A 22,153-nucleotide genomic window follows, 5' to 3' on the forward strand; every position below is an offset into this window, starting at 1 on the left:
CTATAGGCAGGGACCACAGACTACAAGCTCATATTGCCTGGGTTCAGATCCTAGCTTTTTCAATTGATGTCACCAGAGCTGTGGTTTATCCTTTTAGCTAGTAGGAATACAGGAGCCATCTCCCTTTCTGGTGAAATACACAGGTTTTTTTTCCTCCAGCACCGGGCTCAGACCTCAGTAAGAATGTGTTATTGTGGCAACCTCCCCGCCAACCCAGCCAGGGGTCGAGAACTGTATGGGTATGTGTGTGTGGGCGGGGGGGGGGGGGGGGAGGGGGGGAAGGGGTGAGCTGCAGGGACATCAAGAACACCTACTAAGGAGTCAGGACAGTCAAGAACAGCCTGTCCAGGGCCCAGGTCCTCCACTGGCTCTTTCAACCCAGCCAACAACCTTTGTTGCTGAAGTTTATAGGCTACTGGGCAGCTGGACAGCGGAGATATGGGTCCAAGAAAGGCCAGCCCAAGCTGGTTCCTAATTTACCCCGGGTGGGGCAGACATCTGCCAGCCTGGGAACACTGCGTCCTGGCCAGATGGGCCTCCGGGTGGTGCTGCACCAGGCCATTCCCACTTCTGTTACTCAGCAGGTAGATAGTGAGAAATGCATGGGGACCTTAGAGTGGCCCCACCAGACCTCTGAGCCTCTGCGCTTCTCGTACCTGTGTATCTGTAGACATCCTTGAAGTTGGACATGACAGTAGGAACACTCGGTACCAGGTCCTCTTGGTATGTCAGTGGCCCTCCTGCTGGCCTGTCTCTGAAGAGAGAACATCTGTCTCTAGTCAGCGCCAAATGTAGGGACAGGATTTATGTCCCTGGTTGTGTGTTCAGGCCATTGTTGAGGATGAGACCTAAGTCTATGTCTGAATGTTTCTGCATACAGCACACAGTCGTACATAACAGAACGTTGAGAAAAGGCCTCTGTTTTTTAATTTTAGACAGGACCTGACTACGTAGCTTAGGTTGTCCTTCAGTGCACAACCTCCCAAACACTGGAATTATGGGCATATGCCACCATGCCTGCCTCAATATATTAATGTACAAATGCGTGAATGTCACTGGGGTTTTAGTTGATGAAACCGTAGTAAGGGTCGCTGTTATCATCCCCTGCCACGCTAGGGATGTTGCCCAGGGATTCACAAATGCTTGGCAAGTCTCTTGCCACCAAGTTACATCTATAGCCCTTGCGAATATATCTTTACTACATTGGCAAATGTCAGGAACCACCAACTTCCTCCTCTGACACTAGGACTATCCCACTGTGTTGAGGGAGGTACCCCCACATTCCTCATTTGGGTTTGGAGGTGTCTTTGTACTTTGACTTCCTTTCTTTCTCTATTAGGTTTTTTAAAAAAAATTATTTCAAGCTTGGTGGTAGTGATGTTCTCAAGAGGCAGAGACAGGTGGGTCTCTGAGTTTATGACCAGCCTGGTCCACATAGTGAGTTCCAGGACAGTCAGGACTATACAGAGAAATCCTTTCTCAAAAAACAAGTCTAGAACTGGGGTTACAGACAGTTGTAAGCCACAGTGTGGATGTAGGGACCAAATTCTGAAAGTACAGACAGTGTGAGCTCTTTTTTTTTTTTTTTAGATTTATTTATTTTATGTGAGTATGCTGTCTTCAGATACACCAGAAGAGAGCATCAGATACCATTACAGATGGTTGTGAGCCACCATGTGGTTGCTGGGAATTGAACTCAGGACCTCTGGAAGAGCAGTCAGTGCTCTTAACCGCTGAGCCATCTCTCCAGCCCTGTGTTTTCATTTGTGTCTGTATGTGTCTCTGCCTGTGTGCACTTAAGTACAGGTGCCCTTGGGTTCTCTGCAGCCGGAGTTAAAGGTGGTTGGAGGCTACCAGACTGGATGTGGGGAACAAAACCATATACACTTAACCACTGAGCCATCTCTTCAGCTATTGCCTCTTTGAGACTCGGTCTCATTCTGTAGCCCAGGATAGCCTGGAACTCATGACAAGTCTCCTGTCTTAGCTGCCAGCATACCTGGCTAACCTTGAAAGTCTCTGTGACAGCAGAGATTGCCACTGTGGTAAGGGAAGCTAAATGTGTGTCTGGGTCTACAGTGTGTTGGGCATCTTTGTGACAGCTTGTGATCACAGGTAACTGAAGGGTGACCCAGTCTTGCTGGACTGTGTGTGCGCTTGGGGTGTGTGTGTGTGTGTGTGTGTGTGTGTGTGTGTGTGTGTGTGTTTCTCCTTCCCTCTTTTCCAGCTCTAGGTTCCAGATACCTTGGACCTTCTCCCTAGGAGGGAGAGAGACAAAGAAAAAGAGGAGCAAGAAAGTACAAGGCCGACCTCCCACACGCACCACTACCCCACCCAGCCCCACCCCCCTGCCCAGGAGACAAACTGGCAGACCTTCTCCAAACAAATTTCTGAGGCTGTAAGTCAACTAAAGGGGATGGACTTGGGAGGGGCTGCCCACGCTCACTCCCCAGCTCCTTCCCAAACAGTCTGGCTTCAGCCCCACCCAATACTGAAGACACCCTCCCATTCAGTCTCTGTCCCCTGTGTCCCTGTACTGCCACAGGTGAGATGGACCAGGCCTGGGAAAACCAATAGCCCTGGACGGGCAGGCTTTGAGCAGGACTCCTGGGGGGCAGGGTGGAAGGCTAGGAGGGACAGTGAGAAAGGAAGAAAGAACAAGGAGGATCTGAAGAAGTGCTGGAGGTGTCAGAGCTGGGGGATTAAGTGGGAGTTGGGGTGAGCTGGTTCCCATCGGGAGGAAGGGAGGCTGCAGGACAGACTGGGGACCGGGAGCTTTAGAGATGCCATTCAGAGCAGTTCTGAATATGAGGAGGGTGATAGCTTCTGACTGTGATTTCTGCCCCCGCAGACTATAGTCTCAAGAGAGGACAGAGAGAAAACGCAACTTGGAAGAGTGGGAAATGAGTATGTGGGGGATGTTGAACTCTGAGAATTAGAAACTGAAGACTCAGGAGCTAGCTCAAGAAGATTGAGTGTTGTGCAGGTGAAAAGGATAGGGGGTGTGGGAGAGTTAAGTCAAAAAGTGACTGGATGGGGTTGGGGATTTAGCTCAGTGGTAGAGCGCTTGCCTAGCAAGTGCAAGGCCCTGGGTTCGGTCCTCAGCCCCGGAAAAAAAGAAAAAGAAAAAAAAAAAAAGTGACTGGATTCGGCCAAAGGTTTAGGAAGTGAAAGACCTAAGTAAAAGTCAAAGAGGCTTGGGCCAGTAGTCTAGAGGAAGAAGACAGAGCAAGACTGAGAGAAGGGAACTCGAGAGAGAGCCAAGACACGGGGAATTGGGGGGTGGGGTAGGGGTAGTAACAGGACGTGGATAGGGACCGCTCTAGGGCAACTAATCGCCAGGGTCCTGAGACAGGGTCCTGAGATATCACCTGGTGCTCTGTCTGCCGGGCACCTCCACCTTCAACTGAAATTTCCAGGATCAGCCCCTCCCAGCTTTTTCCCTTGGCTCACAGGCCCGGACTCAGGCTAACCCCTTCTCCACTGGCCACGCTGGCCAGGTGCAACGATGACCGTCACCTACACAGCCCGAGTGGCGAATGCCCGCTTCGGTGGCTTCTCGCAGCTGCTGCTGTTGTGGCGCGGAAGCATCTACAAGCTCCTGTGGCGAGAGCTGCTGTGTTTCCTGGGACTCTACATGGCACTAAGCGCCGCCTATCGGTGAGAAGACCTGGAGTTTGGGCTGGGGATCTGAGTCCTGAGAAAGGGAATGGGAGTGGAGGGGAGAACTGTAACTCCTGCATTCCCTACCCCGCAGCTTCTTACTGGCAGAAGAGCAGAAGCGCTACTTCGAGAAGCTTGTCATATACTGCGACCAGTACGCCAGCCTCATCCCCGTCTCGTTTGTACTTGGTGAGGTCGTGCCCCCTGAAAATCCCATTCCTACTAAGGAAGAAATCTGTCTTCCATCCATGCTTCTTGGAGACCCCCATCCCTACTCCTCTAAGACAGACACATCACTCATATCTAACCTCCAGAGCTTCCTACTTCCGAATCTACACCCAGAAGATGACCATATGTTCCTACATCCTGAGACACTAGATATCACTTGGTTAAGATACCTTCTGAGGTGTCCCCTTGGGAGCATCCACAGACTTATTACAAATTGTGTGCGCGTCAGGTTACTATCTTCCAATCGCACACATTCTAAGCGCCCTCCCTCTGGGAAATAAATATTATTCCATTCAAATCCAGCCTGGTCCCGAGCCCCACAGAAACTTCACATCCTTTGCATCACATGGATGGGAAGACCAACCTGTCCAGCTCTCCCTCTCACAGAGGGCCAAACTCTTTGTGTGGGCTTGGGTTTTCTTTTGTTGGGGGGGTGTGTTTCTTTATCTTTTTGTGTGTTTTTGTTTGGGACAAGGTTTCTCACTATGTAGCTTTGGTTGGCCTGAAACTCCCTATGTAAACCAGGCTGAGAACTAAAATCTCTCCCCCTCCCTCTCCCCCTCCCCCTCTCCCTCTCCCTCTCCATCTTCCTCTTCCTCTCCTTCCCCCTCCCCCTCCCCCTTCTCTCTCTCTCTCTCTCTCTCTCTCTCTCTCTCTCTCTCTCGCGCGCGCGCGCGCGCGCGCGCGCGCGCGCCCTGACTGTCCTGGAACTCACTCTGTAGACCAGGCTGGCTTCAAACTCAGAGATCCACCTGCCTCTCTCTGTCTCCCAAATGCTGAGATTAAAGTCATGTGCCATCACAGCAGTCTCAAACTCCTATTTTTTAAGTTTCAGGGATTACGTGTGGCTGCCGTGGTAAATCTACCTAGCTGTCCCTAGTGTACATTCCACCTTTGCACACCAGTGGGGTCAGGGGAATGTACCTTCGTGGCCCCTGGGTTTCCATGTCTATATTAGGACCACAATTCCCCACCTCAGGGTACCTCAACTTGCTCCAGTCTCTTTGGTTTCAGGGCTAGATCCCCACATTCTCAGACCAGATTGTGTGGTCAGGGTGACCAGCCTTTTCCAAGTCCCTGATGCAAACCCTGTATCATACCGGTTCTGTGGCTTGGGTTCCCAAGTTTTTGGCCGCTGCATCCTTGCTGAGTTTCCATCTCCGGCTTGTCCCCAGGCTTCTACGTGACTCTGGTGGTGCATCGCTGGTGGAACCAGTACCTATGCATGCCCCTGCCAGACGCACTTATGTGCATAGTGGCCGGCACCGTGCATGGGCGCGACGATCGGGGCCGCCTCTACCGGCGCACGCTCATGCGCTACGCAGGGCTCTCCGCGGTGCTGATCCTTCGTTCTGTTAGCACAGCAGTCTTCAAACGGTTTCCCACCATAGACCACGTGGTCGAGGCTGGTGAGTCTCTGGCCAGAGGATGGCAGGGCCAGACAGGAAAGCAGTGAGAGCAACCTTGGATCACCCTCCCCACTCCAGGATTTATGACCCGAGAGGAGCGCAAGAAGTTCGAGAACTTGAACTCGTCCTACAACAAGTACTGGGTGCCCTGCGTGTGGTTCTCCAGCTTGGCAGCGCAGGCGCGACGAGAGGGGCGTATCCGTGATAACAGTGCCCTTAAATTGCTGCTAGAGGTGAGCCTGAGAGGAAGTCATTATTAGAAGAACAAAAAATGTGCACTTTGGAGTGGGTCGACGGTGGCTGACCTCCCCTCTCACTTCCCTCGTGAAGCAGTATTCCAAACACCCTTACCAAGTGCATTTATTGCCATGCGGGCAGCTCTGTCGTGCGTAATAACCCCACCCATGTGTACATCAGCACTAATACCCTGCAGCGCCAGGATAATTCATAATATACGACCCCCTTCTCCATCGGGGTACCCTATACTTAATCTTCACACAAGTTCAGCGTTCAACCCCGTACATGGCCTGCATCTACCCACAGGAGCTGAATGTGTTCCGGAGCAAGTGCGGGATGCTGTTTCACTACGACTGGATTAGCATACCCCTCGTCTACACCCAGGTAACTTCTCCATGCTTCCATTTATAGTCAACCTAGGAGGCCCTATTCCTCTTAAGGGAAAATGGAGGTCTGTTCATGGAGGTACACACATCTGTACTAACTCCCTGCATTCAGGAAACTGAGGTAAAAGAATCCAGAGTTTGAAACCAGGCTAGAGAGATAGTTTCTTTCTTTTTTAAAAAAAGATTTCTGAAAAAAAATTAAAGCAAAAAAAATTTTAAGGGTTGGGGATTTAGCTCAGTGGTAGAGTGCTTGCCTAGCAAGCGCAAGGCCCTGGGTTCGGTCCCCAGCTCCGAAAAAAAAAAAAAAAAGAAAAAAAATTTAAAGTAAAAAAGATTTGTTTATTTTATTTATTTAAGTACACAATAGTTGTTTTCAGACACACAAGAAGAGGGCATCAGGGGGTTGGGGATTTAGCTCAGTGGTAGAGTGCTTGCCTAGCAAGCACAAGGCCCTGGGTTCGGTCCCCAGCTCCGAAAAAAAGAAAGAGAAGAAGAAGAAGAAGAAGAAGAAGAAGAAGAAGAAGAAGAAGAAGAAGAAGAAGAAGAAGAAGAAGAAGAAGAAGAAGAAGAAGAAAAAGAAGAAGGCATCAGATCCCATTACAGATGGTTGTGAGCCACCATGTGGTTGCTGGGAATTGAACTCAGGACCTCTGGAAGAGCATTCAGTGCCCTTAACCACTGAGCCATCTCTCCGGACCAGAGAGATAGTTTCTTAATAATAATAATTTTTTTAAGTAATAATATTTTTTTTTTAAGTGTAAGATCTGAAAATCAGTCACAACTCAATCATCCTGATGTTCGTGCTGGTCCTGATTTTCCTGTGACTCCCTGAGGCTCACGGGAAGGGGTGGGGGGCTAGGAGTGATCTGGTTTCCATTTGTCTGGCGCTTAGGTAGTCACTATCGCAGTGTACAGCTACTTCTTGGCTTGCCTCATCGGCCGTCAGTTCCTAGACCCTGCACAGGGCTACAAAGACCACACCCTGGACCTATGCATTCCGATCTTCACCTTGCTGCAGTTCTTCTTCTACGCTGGCTGGCTTAAGGTGGGTGGGGCCCTGAGGCAGGAACGGAAGAGTGGGATTCGAAAGATTCTCCCAGCTCCACCAACCTCCCTTCTCTCAACTCAGGTAGCAGAGCAGCTTATTAACCCTTTCGGAGAGGACGACGACGACTTCGAGACCAACTTTCTTATTGACCGCAACTTCCAGGTCAGCGTCTCCAGTTTTCTAAGATGATCCCAGACTCTCCTAGGCCCGACCCTAAACGCCCGTCACTCTTTGATCACGCACCGTGAGGGCTCTACCCACTCTGCCTGCCTGTCCGCATCCCCAGGTGTCCATGCTAGCGGTAGATGAGATGTATGACGACTTGGCCATGTTGGAAAAAGATCTATACTGGGATGCAGCGGAAGCTCGAGCGCCCTACACCGCGGCCACCGCTTTCCTGCTTCAGCAACCCTCCTTCCAGGGTTCCACCTTTGATATAGCGTGAGTTAGCGGGGTGGGTGTGGTTTAGGGCTCTGTAGGCCTAGAAAGGTCTATGGTCTGTGGGTTAATGAGGGGAAGGGGATCCCAGTAATCAAGCTAGGCAATTTTGCCTGGAAAGGTGGAGCATGCTAAGAACTGAGGGAATCAGGAGTTTGGCTAAGCAACCGGATCAAGTTCGGGCATGACTGAGGTGGGAACTGGTCATCAGTTGGAGATTGGGGGCAGAGCTGAAGACTTTTAGAGACACAATTGGGCCATGATTGAGGTTGTGGCGCCGGAAGATATGGTTAGGTCCTTCAGAGTGACACATAGCGATGGTTGGAGCCAGGTGGATCTCAGATGCTTCGAATCCCGCTTCGTGGATCAAGAAGAGAAAAGCCAGGATGAAGGAGTAGGGTCTAGGGGGTTGGGGATTTGGCTCAGTGGTAGAGCGCTTGCCTAGCAAGCGCAAGGCCCTGGGTTCGGTCCCCAGCTCCGGGGGAAAAAAAAAAAAGGAGTCTAGTCTATCATGAAAGAGGTCCAAGTTTCCACCTCAAACACCGCTAAACAGACAGAGATAAATTGGCAGACCCGGATGTGACGGCAAACACCGGTAGTCAGTCCCAGGACTGGGGAGACAAGAGGCAAGGTTGATTTACTCACATGTCTGAGGCCAGTCTGAACTACATAGTGAATTTCAGGTTGGTAAGAAATAGTAAGGCTTTGTCAGAACAAACAACACTGAGAGAGGTGGGGAGGGAGAGGGAGAGGGAGTGTTCCTTCTTTGAAACCTCTCGTACTCCTAGGAGTTCCTCTCTTTTCCTTAATATACCTTTCCTCTGTTCAAAAATAAGACAACAACAACTAAACAAATACCAGAAAAGTAGCCAGGTGGTGGTGGCACTCACTAAGGCCAGGACTCGGGAGGCAGAGGCAGGCAGATCTCAGTAAGTTCAAGGCCAGTCTGGTTTACAAAGCGAGTTCTAGGACAGCCAGGGCTACCCAAACAAAACCTGATGGGGCGAGGGACCGGGGGTAGGGGGTGGGGGTAGGGTGAGAGGGGGGGGTGGGAGGGGACGGCCCGAAGGGGGGAGGGGCAGAAAACTAAAATGAAATAATACATTAGTGCAAAGGAGCGAGTGATGACCTCTGTCCGTCCTGTAGGCTGGCTAAAGAGGACATGCAGTTCCAGCGGCTGGACGTTGTGGATGGCCCTCTGGGAGAGGCTCACGGGGACTTTCTGCAGCGCCTCCTGCCGGCGGGGGCGGGTACTGTGGGTCCGCTGGGGCGGCGCCTGTCACTCTTGCGGCGAAAGAACAGCTGCGTGTCCGAGGCCTCCACCGCAGCCAGCTGCAGCTGTGCAGGCGCGGCGGATGGTGGAGGCGTTGAGTGCGGTTGTGGCGATCCATTGCTCGACCCCAGCCTGCGGGAACCTGAGCTGGAGCCTCCCGCATGTCCTGAGCCGCCTGCCCCTATCCCGGGCCCAACTCCTGAACCTTTTACCGCTGTGTCGATTCCCGGGCCTCGGGCTCCTGCGCCACCCTGGCTACCCAGCCCTATTGGAGAGGAGGAAGAGAGTCCGGCCTGAGACTTTGGGACCAGGGCCCCTACGGACACCTAATCCTGCACCGGGCATGCTGGCGACCACCGGGGCCTGCACAAGCTAACTAGGCCTACAGAAAGCCGACCTGTTCATTTTGACCAACCGTGTCTCCCACTAGGACTGGTGGTGTTAGGGGTCCATATTCTCCCAGCTGCTGTTGCTTCTCCCCGCCCCGACCCCCGACCCCACTCCCTAGCATCTTTAAGAGGATTTGCTTCCCAAACACCACCGCCTGACTTGTGGCCTCTGTGGCTCTTCTGACTGGTGCCTTGTGTTCTTCCCTTCCAGTGGAATTGTGATTGCTTATCTCATGACTTGTGAGGATGAAAACAAAAATAAACGAAACTATGTCTTTAAAGCAGTTGTTTATACTAGGCATTCGATAAATGGTTAACACTGATGTGTTGTCTCTAGCCAGATGATTTGGAAATTCTTCTAGGTCTTTTGTTTTTCCTCACTGTGCAGAGCTGACTGGCCTGTACTTCCTGAAATGGACTAGGCAGGCTCTCTTCGAACTCACATTTACCTCCCTTGCCTACCGAGTGCTAGCCTTAAGATGAGTCACCCACACCTGGCCTCCCTCCCACACTTTCCTGATGATGTTCCAGTCAGTCATTCTCCACTCCTTTCCCCAAATTGTGATGTAGCCCCTTGGTTTTACTCACTGGTGAGACAGAATGCTGCCTAGTGACCTGACCTTGAAGGTGTCAGATAAGCACTTGGGATGAGCTGTATCACTCATTAATGAGGTAGCCGAGAAGCAATGGTTTTCCTCTTGCTCCTCAAACCTGCAATCTCTCAGTACTCCAGATCCTGTATGTGTGGTGCTGAGGGATGCAATCCAGGGCCTCCCACATGCTAACTAAGCCAGGTCACTGTGCTGGACCCCAGACCTCCAGGTTTGTTTGCACTATATTGTCATCATCATCATTTATTATTTATCTATTATTATTATTATTATTATTATTATTATTTACTTCGTTTAGAAGTACCTATTTTGGGTTTAGTTGGTTGGTTTTGGTTTTGGGTTTGTCTTGTTTTCTTTTCTTGGAGACAGGGTTTCTTTGTGTATCCTGGCTGTCCTCAAACTCAATCTGTAGACCAGGCTGGCCCAGAAACCAGAAGCCCACTTGCCTCTGCCTTCCACCTGCTGCTCCAGCTGCAATTATTATTTTTTAAAGACTTATTCATTTATTATATATAAATACACTGTAGCTGTCTTCAGACACACCAGAAGAGGGCATCAGATCCCATTACAGATGGTTGTGAGCCACCATGTGGTTGCTGGGAATTGAACTCAGGACCTCTGGAAGAGTAGTCAGGTGCTCTTAACCACTGAGCCATCTCTCCAGCCCAGCTACAATTATTTTAATGTATGAACACTTGCCCACATTACGTCTGCGTACTGCATGTGTTGTTCATCCTGAGGCCAGAAGATGTTAGATCTCCTAGAACTGGAGATACACACAATTGTGAGCTGTCATGTGGGTGCTGGGAATCAAACCCAAGTCCTCTGGAAAAGCAGACAGTGTCCTAAACTGCCAAGCCATTACTTTATTTTAGTTCCTTCAAGAATGTTCTCACTATATAGCTCTGGCTGTCCTGGAACTTACTGTGTAGACCAGGCTAGCCCCAAACTTCAAAGATCCACCTGCCTCTGCCTCCTAAGTCCTGGAATTAAAGGTATGTGCCACTATATCCAGTTTTCATGTTTTTTTTTTTTTTGTTTGTTTGTTTTTTTTGGAGCTGGGGACCGAACCCAGGGCCTTGCGCTTGCTAGGCAAGCACTCTACCACTGAGCTAAATCCCCAACCCCATGTTTTGTTTTGTTTTTTTGAGAAGATTTTATTTTACTGGGGCAGTGATGGCGCACTCCTTTAATCCCAGACTCTGGAGGCAGAGGCAGGTGGATCTCTGAGGCCAGCCTGGTCTACGTATCGAGTTCTAAGACAGCCAGAGCCATACAGAGAAACCTTACCTCTAAAACTAAAAACAAGATTTTTTATTTTGTCTGTGAGTGCTTGCCTGCATGTGTATACGTGCCCCAATGTCTGTCACCCTTGGAGGCCATAGGAGGCCATTAGATTCCCTGGAACTACAGTTACAGCCGCTGTTGGTGACATGTTGATGCTGGGATTTCAACCTGGGTGAGTGCCAAGTGTTCTTAACTTTTTTTTTTTTCTTTTCCTTTTAAAGATTTTATTCAGTTGTATGAGTACTCAGTTGATTTTAACTTAGCAGGACACCTTCCCTAACCACCTCACCTCAGGGCCTTGGTACATGATAATCCCCATCTGGGCTGTTCTTCTTCCCTAGGTGTCTAGATGACCCCATCCAAATCTCTGCCTGGTACCTGCTTCCTGGACTTAAGAGTTTATTCAGGTCATGGGGAGGAGAGGTAAGAGGGCAGTAGGGGCAGAGAAAGGCAGAGAGAGAGAGAGAGAGAGAGAGATGGAGAGAGAGAGAGAGAGAGAGAGACATGCTGGAGGGGAATGTGAAGAGAAAGGGCAAAGGGGAAGAGAACAAGAGCTTTCTTTTTAGTGTTTTTGTTTTGAAGATTTATTTATTTCATGGATGTGAGTACACTGTAGCTGTCTTCAGTCACACCAGAAGAGGGCATCAGATCTCATTAGAGATGGTTGTGAGCCACCATGTGGTTGCTGGGATTTGAACTCAGGACCTCCAGAAGAGCAGTCAGGGCTCTTAACCACTGAGCCATCTCTCCAAGCAGTGATGGTGGCACATGTCTTTCTTTAATCCCAGCACTCAGAAGCAGAGCAAGGCAGATCTCTTGTGTTGCCGGACTTTACAATCCTAATGAACCCATATAAAACATACACAATCCAGATATTTTAAGTAATAACTTGGGATTACTGACAGGAGATGGATTTTACTAGCATAGAGGGTAGGTATTTGTCCAGCTCTGGTGCTGATTGAGGCGTATTATAAACATAAAGGTGTGTGTGTTTTATCCAGGAACTAAGTGGTTAAAGGCAGGGTAGAAACTCCAGGATAGCCAGGGATTCACAGAGAAACCGTCTCAAAAAAGCAAAGACTAATATTCATTCATTCATTTATAGAGCTATGATGTGGCTCCAGCTGTCCTCGAACTTGCTACATATTCAAAGCTAGTTCTGAACTCAGATAGCCAGCTGCCTCTGCCTCCTAAATGCTGAGATTTAAGGCATTTATGACCATGCCTGGCTAGAAACTCACTGCTTTGGACTCACTGACTGGCCAGTGAGCTCTCAAACGTCATTAGTGCCCCAACCCCTCAAAGTAGGAAAACAAGCACACGCAGCCCCTCAGATTGTGTGTGTGTGGTTGATGGAGATCGAATTCAGCTCCTCATGCATACTTACAGACAAAACGGACCAAACCTCCTCACATTTTTCTCATCTGTCATTGCGTGTTACTTACACCCTTAATGAGAATGCAAGACAAAACTGGGTGTGGTGGTGCACCCTTCCCTTTAATCCCAGCGTTTGGGAGGCAGAGGCAAGTGGATCTCTGAATTTGAGGCCAGCCTGGTGTACAGAACAGGTTTCAGACCTGCCAGGACAACACCGAGAAATCTTGTCTCAAAAAAAAAAAAAAAAAAAAAGATAAAACGAGCAAACAAAACCCCCACAAGAATACAAGCTAAGGCCTGGAGAGGTAGCCTGTGGTTAAGAGCACTGGCTCTTCTTCTTCCTGGGGACCCAGGTTCAACTCCCAGCACCCACACAGTAGCTGCTCACAACCATCTGTAACTCTAGTCCCAGGGGATCTGAAGCCCTCTTTGGACTCTGCAGACACCAAGCACATATATGGTACACAACATACAGATGGGCAAAAATGCTCATACATTTATTTTAAAAGTAACCGTCTGTGTCCCTAGTGCAATTTTTATTCCTCACCATTGTGTCTAGAGTACATTCAAGACAGATTTAAAGTCTTTATTTTTTTTTTCAAATATAAAATCAGGCTCTTCCCAGGTAGTACATGAGGCCCAGGAGAAGAATCAAGAAGAATCACATTGCTAAAAGGAATAGTCCTACACCTGCCACCTGCCTTCCCCTTCTCTCCCATCTAAGGAAGCAGAGGGCAGAAGTCAGTCTCCATCGAGGTCAAAGCCCCAGCCTGGGTAAATGTAAACTGGAAGACTTCAGCAGGCAGCAGGAAGTCGAGGTCTGTCAGTGCTTGTCAGTGGGGCGAAGGCTCAGAGATGCCTGGCGCCCCAGGGGTCCTCGGCGAGCATTGGTGGCCAGTCTTTGCTGTGCCAGGAAGGACTGGGCATGGGCAGGGGCATGCTCTTCCCCAGCCCGATGCTCCAAGGCCATGCCCTAGAGAAATGGTATAATCGGCAGGGTAAGTGAACCTACCTGAGTCACGTGACCCTGATGGGACCTCGAAGACCCACGTGACCTCAGCCAAGGAGGAACCCACTCACCATGCTGTACCAGGCACTGATGAGCAGCTTTTCCTCCTGCTCCTGCCGACTCCGACTCTTCTCATAGTCCATCTGCCGGGAGACAAAAGTCAGGGGCTGGGAGATGCTGAGGGCCGCAAGAAGGGATGAGGATACCCACCTCCAGCTGCCGTATTCGCATGTTCCGCTCCCAGAGCTGTGACCTTAGAGTATGGAATTCTGGGGACACCACACTGGGTGGCCTCTGCTTGGGTTCCAGGGTCTGAATGACCTAGGGATTAGGAAAGAAAAATCACAGGAGAGCGACCTTGATTATGACAGTAGTGACATTTTGCAGTCCTGGGGACGGATTGTACCTAAGGCCCCACAGGTGCGAGGGAACACAGCAGTATCACTAGCATCATCTTGTTTTGTTGTTTGAGACAGGGTCTCATTCAGATCAGCCCTCGAACCTGTGATTCTCTCACCTCTGGGTCACAAAGTGCCACCACACCTGGATCTGGATCTGGATCTGTGCACCCTCCCCTTCTTTGTTTCTTCATACAGAGTCTCCATATGCAGCCTGGCTGACCTCAAACTCAGAGTTCTAGCTGCCTCTGCCTCCCTAGTGCTAGAAATAAAGGAGTGTATTGCCATTCCTGGCTCTTTTCTCTCCGGCCTGCCTAAGCCTGCAGAATAGCTGGGAACACAGCTGAACCCCCAGGCCCCTCGCTTTGGCTTTACATTCTATATTTACGTAGTTTTTTGGAATGCTAGGGACTGAACCCAGGACCTCCTGCCTGCTAAGTGAGCCAGATACCCAGGCACCTACCCTGGCTGGTAGATATTAGACAAGCACTCTATCCCGAGGCCATGTTTCCAGCACCTCATTGGTGGATCTGAGCCAGAAACTCTACAGCTGTGCTATGCTACGCAAACTCCTTTGCAGATCTTTGACACACTGAGCACAGTGGATTTGACAGCCCCTAGCAGCAGCGCCTGCAGATGCCTATGGTATGATGTGGTCGGGTGTGACATGTGTGAAGGCAGAGGGCAGAGATACACAGACTGGCAGGAGTGGGAGCTGATGGGAAGCATATGGAGAGGGATCTAAGCAGGATAGCGGGACACCTAGCATCCTCACCGTGCGTGCCTTGTCCACGTAGCGGCGGTATCGTTCCTCCATGGCCCGCAGGTCTGCATCCTTCTTCTGCAGACTGTCCTGCAGCTCCTCGATCCGCCTAGCTGCTGAAGAACAAGGGCCCCCAAGTTTCATGCTGCACTCAGGGCTCCCTCTAGCCCAGGCCACTGCTGGGCCCCACTTACTGTTGCTGTCCGTGGGAGGCTCCAACTCCTCAATGTATTCCCGTTTCCTCTGAAGCTCCAGATCAGCCTCATGCAGCTTCTGCCTGTGGGCATGGAAGCAGTGGGTGACCTGCTATCCATCCATCCATCTGTCCACCAGTCGACCCACCAACCCACCCATCCATCCGTCCATCCGTCTCCATCCACCAACCCACCCATCCATCCACCCACCCATCCATCTCCATCCATCCACCCACCCATCCATCCATCTGTCCACCAGTCTATCCACCAACCCACCCATCCATCTGTCCACCAGTCTATCCACCAACCCACCCATCCATCTGTCCATCCGTCTCCATCCATCCACCCACCCATCCATCCATCTGTCCACCAGTCCATCCACCAACCCACCCATCCACCCACCCATCCATCTCCATCCACCAACCCACCCATCCACCCACCCATCCATCCATCTGTCCACCAGTCTATCCACCAACCCACCCATCCATCTGTCCATCCGTCTCCATCCATCCACCCACTCATCCACCCACCCATCCATCTCCATCCATCAACCCACCCATCCATCCATCTGTCCACCAGTCTATCCACCAACCCACCCATCCATCTGTCCATCCGTCTCCATCCATCCACCCACTCATCCACCCACCCATCCATCTCCATCCATCAACCCACCCATCCATCCATCTGTCCGCCAGTCCATCCACCAACCCACCCATCCATCTGTCCACCCATCTCCATCCATCCACCCATCCATCCATCTGTCCATCCAACTCCATCCACCACCCACCCATCCATCCGATTCCATCCATCCACCCACCCATCCATCTGTCCGCCAGTCCATCCACCAACCCATCCATCCATCCATCTCCACCCACCTATCTGTGGTGCTGGGGATATAATCCAGGGCTTGTCCATGCTAGACAAGTACTCTGTCATAAGCCACACCCCAGCATCCCACTCTAGGCTGATTCTTGTGGCACTAAGGATAGAACCTAGAAGCCTTGTCCATACCAGGCCAGTACTCTACCACTAGTCAGGAATATGTATTACATATATTTAAGTATCATATATAATGTATATGTCATATGTATGATATTATATTTATATCATATATTATATTATACAATGTATATACCATGTACTATATTACATAACATTACATAGAATATATTTTATAATAACACACACATATATACATACTTTTTTTTTCTGAGACAGAGTCTCATGTAACCCACGATGGCCCTGACCTCCTGCCCTTCTTCCTTCTATCTCCTGAGCGCTGGACTCACAGGCCCATACCAGCATCCTCCACTTTTTCTCAAAAAGTTTCTGAGTCAGACACGATGGTGCATGACAGGAAGGAGGCTGAGGCAGAAGAATTACAAGCCCCAGGCCAGGCTGAGCTACAGGGAGAACTTGTCTTGTAAGAATACAAAAGGGGGAGTTAAGATCCATTTGTTGTTCTTGTGGAGGATGCCAGGATGGTTCCCAGCGCCCACGTCGTCTCACAACTATCCTGTAATTCAAGTTTCAGGGGATGGGAGGCCTTCCTCTGCACTCCATGGCTCAGTAGCACAGACATGCAGACAAAACACTCATACACATAAAATAAGTAAATTTTAAAACAAACGATGGCCCTGAAAGCAGGACACGGTAGTATACATCAACAATCTTAGCACACGGGAGACAGAGAGGTCGGCAGGTCAAGAATTCAAGACTAGCTTCAGTTACACAACATCGGGTATCAAAATGCTGTACTTGACCTGACCTGACTGGGTCTCTTCACCCACAATTCTCCACATCTTTGTCCCGAGAGTTCCCACCCCAGGAGTGAAGGTTCTCTGCACTTACAGATGATCCTCCAGCTTCCGCTTCAGCAGGGTGGGCTGGGGGAGAGAAGCAGCGGGGAGTGAGGGGATGGGGGCAAGGTCTGAAAAGCTGTGCGGGTAACAATGGTGTGCCTCCCTGGACCCATGGTACTCACAGCGGCCTTCATCAGGCATCGGGCAGCAAGGGGGTGGGGAGAAAGGAGGATTACTGGGGAGCACAAGGGAGGGCCACGCAGGGCGGAGGTGGGCACTCACGTCGTCTGTCTTGCCCCCCTGCTCCTGCAAGGCCTTCTGTAGCTCTTCCACCTGGGCCCTCAGCTCAGAAAGCTGCTGCTGGTTCAGCCTGGGAGGGAAGCGCGCTCAGTACTTGCACGTGTAGAGAGCTCCCTTCCCAACAAGTTGACAGGACTCTTACCGTTGCTGCGCTTCCAGCCCATGGCGTGCACGGTTGGCCTCCTCCAGGTGGCGCTGCAGTTCCTCCTGTCGCTCCCGGTCCGCAGCCTCTTGCTGGCACAGTCTCTTGTTCTCCAGCTGAAGCCGCACGAGTGTCTCTCTGAGAAACAGGGAGAAGTGAGTAGGGCTGTGTCCTAGACAGACCATTAGGTGAAACTCTGGACCGAATGCTGCTTTGGGGTAGGAGTATTGAGGACCCAGCACGGACTCGGGTGGCTTACGGTCTGGGAGCTAACCTGGGTGTGGTGAGCAGAAATCAAAGAGGGCAGAGCTCCAAAGGAGATGTGTGGGAGCAGGGGATTAAAACACTTGCATCCAGCTGTGGAAACAGCAAGAGCTGACACGGGGTTACCAGAGCAGAGGGAAAGGAACTGGACATAGTAGGGGTCACCGGGACGGCTCCCGGTTCTCAGATCAAAGTAAAAGGGGCTAAAATGTACGGAGTTTGCACCTAGAGCAAAGCCATACTCAGTACACATTAATTTGTGTTCTGAACATGGATCCTGGAGAGGCAAAGCCCTTGGAAGAGTAAGGCCCTTAGCCAGGTCAGTGCAGAAGGAGAAACACAGAAACCTAAACCAGGTATCTAAGACCAATAATAGGCTTGTGCTGTGAGAGTGCGGCTGAGGAAGAGCCTTACCTGACCCGCATGGGTCCAGAGCCTTAAAAGGTCCCGACGTACCTGAGCTCTGCAGGCAGGATCTCTGCTGCTAAGTTCTCCAGGCCAGAAGGGGTAGGATCCAGGGAGAGGCCTGGAGAAAACAAACAATCTTTAGCGTTCCATGCGTTCAAAGTCTCTATCCCTAGGTTCTCTTTTCAAGGATCACCTCTGCAGGCTCAGGTACAGCCCCAGACCACTGCCAAGCCTGATCTGAAACTCACCAGCCTGATTCAATCCCCTGGGCTGCAACTGGGCACATCGGAGCTCCTCATTGGTCTCCCTCAGGGAGTCCCTCTCAGTCAACAGCCGCTACAGGGGCAGGATGCAAGGTGTCAGCTGGACCTCCCGGGCAATGGGCTATCCCAGGACACACAGGGTACAGCCTAGGCTGCAGAGCTTCAGCCTTACCTCCTTCTCTTTTGTCAACAGGTCACACTTTTCCTCTAGGTTTTGGCATTCGAACAGCCACTTCTCAGCCTTCATGGCCTCCTCCTGCCACTGGCCCTGCAACTCTTGCATCTACAAGAGAATTCAAGCCCTAGCTGGATTCCCTGGAACCCGAGTGCACATTCACACACAAAACATAACTTAAGAAGTTGGGGGGGGGGGGGATGGCTGAGCGGTTAAGAGCACAGACTGATCTTCCAGAGGTCCTGAGTTCAATTCCCAGCAACCACATGGTGCCTCACAACCATCTGTAATGGGATCTAATGCCCTCTTCCAGTATGTCTGAAGACAGCTACAGTGTACATGTATATAATAAATAAATAAACATTTAAAAAAAAGTTGGGGGCTGGAGAGATGGCTCAGAGGTTAAGAGCACTGTCTGCTCTTTCAGAGGTCCTGAGTTCAATTCCCAGCGACCACAAGGTGGCTGGCAACCATCTATAATGAGTTCTGGTGCCCTCTTCTGACCTGCTGGTGTAGATGCAGGCAGAACACTGTATACATAATAAATAAATAAATCTCTTTAAAAAAATAAAAATTAAAATTAAAAAAAGTTGGGGCTGGGGATTTAGCTCAGTGGTAGAGTGCTTACCTAGGAAGCACAAGGCCCTGGGTTCGGTCCCCAGCTCCGAAAAAAAGAACCAAAAAAAAAAAAAATTAAAAAAAGTTGGGGGCTGGAGAGATGGTTCAGCAAATAAAAGCCTGGCTCCTCTTCCAGAGGATAGGGGCTCGATTCCCAGCACCTGTATATCGGCTCACAACTATCTGTGACTCCAGTCCCAGGGGATCTGATGCCCCCTTCTGGCCTCCACGAGCACCAGGAACACCAGATGCACATGTGGTATACAGAAATGCATACGGATGAAAAACCCATATGCATAAAATTATTTAAAGAAAGAAAAAGGGTGAGAAGGGAAGCCGTGGGTACAGCAGAGATTGAAGGAGAGGCAGCAACTGAGGAATAGAAGAGGGAGTGGGAACAGAGGGCTCTAGCTGCGCTAAGAAGTTGGGGAGAGGGGTGCTTATGAGAAGCGGTGGGGGGCTGGAGACATGGCTCAGTGGTTAAGAGCACCGACTGCTCTTCCAGAGGTCCTGAGTTCAAATCCCAGCAACCACATGGTGGCTCACAACCATCTGTAATGGGATCTGATGCCCTATTCTGGTGTGTCTGAAGACAGCTACAGTGTACTTATATATAGTAAATAAATAAATCTTAAAAAAAAAAAAAAAAAAAAAAAAAAAAAAAAAAAAAGAGAAGCGGTGGGGCTTACAAACCCAGGCAGGGAGGGGTGAAGCTCCAGGGAAGGCTACAGAGCCTTGGTAGAAGTGGACTATAGTGATGGGGCAGGCCGTTAAGGGGTGGAGCTACCTGCCTTACCTGCCTGCGCTGAGCCTCGAGCTGGGCACGCAGGGATCCGGCCCGGCGCAGCTCATCCTCCAGCTGCCGCGTGCGCTCCGCGTGCCCTGCATTTCGCTCCTCCAGCTGCCGCACCTGCCGCCGGAGCTCCTGGAGCTCACCCAGGCGACGACGGCAGCTGTTCAGAGTGGCCTCCAGCTGCCTTGCACGTTCGGAGGACTGTCTGAGACAGGAATAGGAAGTGGAAAATTCAGAGGCTAGCTGAGAAGTTGGGCTGGGCAGGGAAGAGTTTCAGCTTGAAGGATTCGGGTTCAAGGTGAAAGCATCAGCCAGGTCTGTAGTGCTGGCAGGGGTCATCAGGGAAACAGGGTATAATGGAAAGGTTCCTGGGAGTGGAATTGCAGACATGGAAGAACTGTGAGAGGGCAGGAGAGACGGCTCAGCGGTTCAATTCCCAGCAACCACATGGTGGCTCATAACCATCTGTAACGGGATCTGATGCCCTCTTCTGGGGTGTCTGAAAACAGCTACAGTGTATTTACATGTAACAAATAAATCTTTAAAAAAAAAAAAAGAGTGGGGTTGGGGATTTAGCTCAGTGGTAGAGCGCTTGCCTAGCAAGCACAAGGCCCTGGGTTCGGTCCCCAGCTCCGAAAAAAAGAAAAGGAAAGGAAAAAAAAAAAGAAAGAACTGTGAGATAGCAGAGTGAGTGATAAAGACGTTTTGGGGTCCTGGGGGAGCTGTGAGGAGTCGTCAGAATCCTGGTGGGATGGTTCGCCAGGTGCATTAGCATTCTAAGAGTGTATAGAGTTACAGGAGAAGTCTTTGCAGATACAGAAGGCACAGTAGGTTCACAGGGGGGTTGGGATGATACAGTCTTAGAGAACATTCTAGAATCCAGGGGCATGATGTGATCCAACTGGTGCACTGGGGTCTGGAGAGTATTAGGAGGGGTTGTATTTGTCAAGGGTGCTGTAAGGTGTTACTAATGACAATGTAAAACCAAGGGGGCTCCACGGATCGAAGGAGACATAATAAGCTCAGGACAGTGTAGTGGGCCTAAATGTCACGATGTGGCTCAGAATGTCAAGTTGGAGCCTGCAAGGTGTCATGACGTATAGATATGATGTATAGGTCCACTTAGCATCTGGGAGTTGAATGTGCTTAGCACTAGGGGGCAGTCTGTGCTAATGCTGCAGATATGTGGTGGGCATTGAGGACCTACCGGAGCTCATCCATCTCATCCTTCAGCGCTTGCGCCTCCTGGGATAAGCTGGCCAGGGCTTGGTTCCGTTGCTGCAGCTCAGCGACCTCACGCTCCAGTTCCACGCAGCGTAGCCGCTCATCTTCCCGGCTACTCTCCAGCCTGGGGTGTCAGGGGAAAGATACGGAAGGAGGATGCCCTTTGGCCCCATGCCCTGGCTCCACCCTGTCCCCACCCCCCACCTCCCGACTGACCACACCTGAAATTCTCCTCCTGGAGCTGTTCTAGCTGTGACTGCAGAAGCAACAGCTTCTTGGCGGTGAGGCCTGAGGCACTCTCCACTTCCGACCGGCCCACCCTCTCCCGTAGGGCAGCATTCTCTTGTGCCAGACTCTGCTTCTCCTCTGAAAGGAGCACAAGCTATGGGCAGGGAAGATAGGTGAGCTGAAGCAGGAACCAGGTCATATGTAGACGGGGTTTACGCAAGCGGCCCCACCCACCTGCCGCTCCAGATCCAGGTAGTGTTGCTGAAGATCGCCACCCTCTTCCACCTCCTCGCTCAGGAAATAGTACCTGCGGGACTGAGATGGATGAGGGGGGTGGAAGATGAAGAACTTGGGGATCCAGTCAGAAGGGAGTGAGTCCTGGGGAGGGGTTAAGGGACCCTAGGATCTAAGACTGGGCTGGGGTCCTAAGAAAACAGAAGGGCAACTTTCTAACTGTTGAGATCTGGCAAGGGAAGAGGCTAGGATTGGTGATTAAAAGTTCAAGGGTGGGGTTGCGGATTTAGCTCAGCGGTAGAGCACTTGCCTAGCAAGCGCAAGGCCCTGGGTTCGGTCCCCAGCTCTGAAAAAAAAAAAAAGAAAAAAAAAGAAAAAAGTTCAAGGGTGACAAGCCCCCTTATCAGGTGCTCAATTGTCATATCAGCTTGGGTCCCAGGAACATCTAAAGTTCACCCTTGCTGCCTGGACTTCATAAGGACAAGCCTTTCCACCTTAGGGGTCCGGAGAACCAGTGTTGGGGTGGCAACCTTTGGCCAGTTTTGCCATCATTACCTGTGTATCAAAGTTCCCGTAATTCTCTGGTGACAGGGAATCAGGTGTGTCTTTGGTCATGAGCTGCAGAGGAGGACATTGTGGTAAGCTAGGCTTTCTGACACAACCTTCAAACTTTCTACAATTCAGTCTAGGAACCTCCTCCCTCCCACTCCCCAGGGCTAGTTTTAGCCAGATAACTCCTGCCCAGAAGCTCCTTCCAGTGCAGAAGATGTCCACGACTTTTGAGGCTGCAGGGTTCTGACTTGGAGCTGACATACATAAGATCTGGCCTGCTGACTGACTTCCAGGTAGAGGCCTAAGCTTGCATGCAAAGCCAAGTCTGTGCCCAGACTCTTTGACCCTAGAAATGTCCCCTCCTCTGACCCTTCCGGATTGCCACAGGGAGTGCCTTCACCTACCTCCTGGATGGCTTCCATCACAACATGTTGAACAGA

The 22,153-nt window shown here is 50.7% G+C and overlaps 2 protein-coding genes across 18 annotated transcripts in view; one reads left to right on the forward strand and one right to left on the reverse strand.

Annotated features, from left to right (window-relative positions):
• Positions 1 to 2,051: 2,051 nt before the first annotated feature.
• Positions 2,052 to 9,352, forward strand: Best2 (bestrophin 2). 3 transcript variants are annotated; one of them, XM_087594957.1, is made up of 10 exons: positions 2,052 to 2,398; positions 3,456 to 3,660; positions 3,758 to 3,852; positions 5,067 to 5,300; positions 5,379 to 5,533; positions 5,844 to 5,921; positions 6,816 to 6,968; positions 7,053 to 7,133; positions 7,258 to 7,412; positions 8,556 to 9,352. In XM_087594957.1, the coding sequence occupies exons 2-10, from the start codon at positions 3,509 to 3,511 to the stop codon at positions 8,977 to 8,979; spliced, it is 1,527 nt and encodes a 508-aa protein (XP_087451083.1). In that variant the 5' UTR covers positions 2,052 to 2,398; positions 3,456 to 3,508; the 3' UTR covers positions 8,980 to 9,352.
• Positions 9,353 to 12,816: 3,464 nt separating this feature from the next.
• Hook2 (hook microtubule-tethering protein 2) overlaps positions 12,817 to 22,153 on the reverse strand; it is a 13,348-nt gene continuing 4,011 nt past the window's right edge. For 7 of the 15 annotated variants that reach the window (XM_087594371.1, XM_087594376.1, XM_087594373.1 and 4 more), the window contains 17 exons: positions 22,118 to 22,153; positions 21,717 to 21,779; positions 21,162 to 21,242; positions 20,921 to 21,081; positions 20,683 to 20,823; positions 19,479 to 19,680; positions 18,062 to 18,172; positions 17,875 to 17,962; positions 17,675 to 17,744; positions 16,955 to 17,092; positions 16,795 to 16,882; positions 16,562 to 16,596; positions 14,711 to 14,793; positions 14,529 to 14,632; positions 13,566 to 13,676; positions 13,427 to 13,498; positions 12,817 to 13,319 (listed from right to left, as the gene is read on the reverse strand). The exon at positions 22,118 to 22,153 is cut by the window's right edge and continues 32 nt beyond it. In XM_087594371.1, the coding sequence (XP_087450497.1) occupies positions 13,170 to 13,319; positions 13,427 to 13,498; positions 13,566 to 13,676; positions 14,529 to 14,632; positions 14,711 to 14,793; positions 16,562 to 16,596; positions 16,795 to 16,882; positions 16,955 to 17,092; positions 17,675 to 17,744; positions 17,875 to 17,962; positions 18,062 to 18,172; positions 19,479 to 19,680; positions 20,683 to 20,823; positions 20,921 to 21,081; positions 21,162 to 21,242; positions 21,717 to 21,779; positions 22,118 to 22,153 (1,734 nt within the window). In that variant the 3' untranslated portion in view covers positions 12,817 to 13,169. 15 annotated transcript variants of the gene reach the window in all.

Source organism: Rattus norvegicus, chromosome 19 (assembly GCF_021556685.1).
Source record: "Rattus norvegicus strain SHRSP/BbbUtx chromosome 19, alternate assembly SHRSP_T2T, whole genome shotgun sequence".
In the NCBI taxonomy this organism is placed as follows: Eukaryota; Metazoa; Chordata; class Mammalia; order Rodentia; family Muridae; genus Rattus; species Rattus norvegicus.

Bases quoted from the DNA above. Each gene is read 5' to 3' on its own strand.
- Best2 (XM_087594957.1), top strand. From the start codon at position 3,509: ATGACCGTCACCTACACAGCCCGAGTGGCGAATGCCCGCTTCGGTGGC. The intron at 5,534-5,843 runs GTGAGCCTGAGA...ATCTACCCACAG, and splicing joins CCCTTAAATTGCTGCTAGAG to GAGCTGAATGTGTTCCGGAG. The intron at 7,413-8,555 runs GTGAGTTAGCGG...TCCGTCCTGTAG, and splicing joins GGTTCCACCTTTGATATAGC to GCTGGCTAAAGAGGACATGC.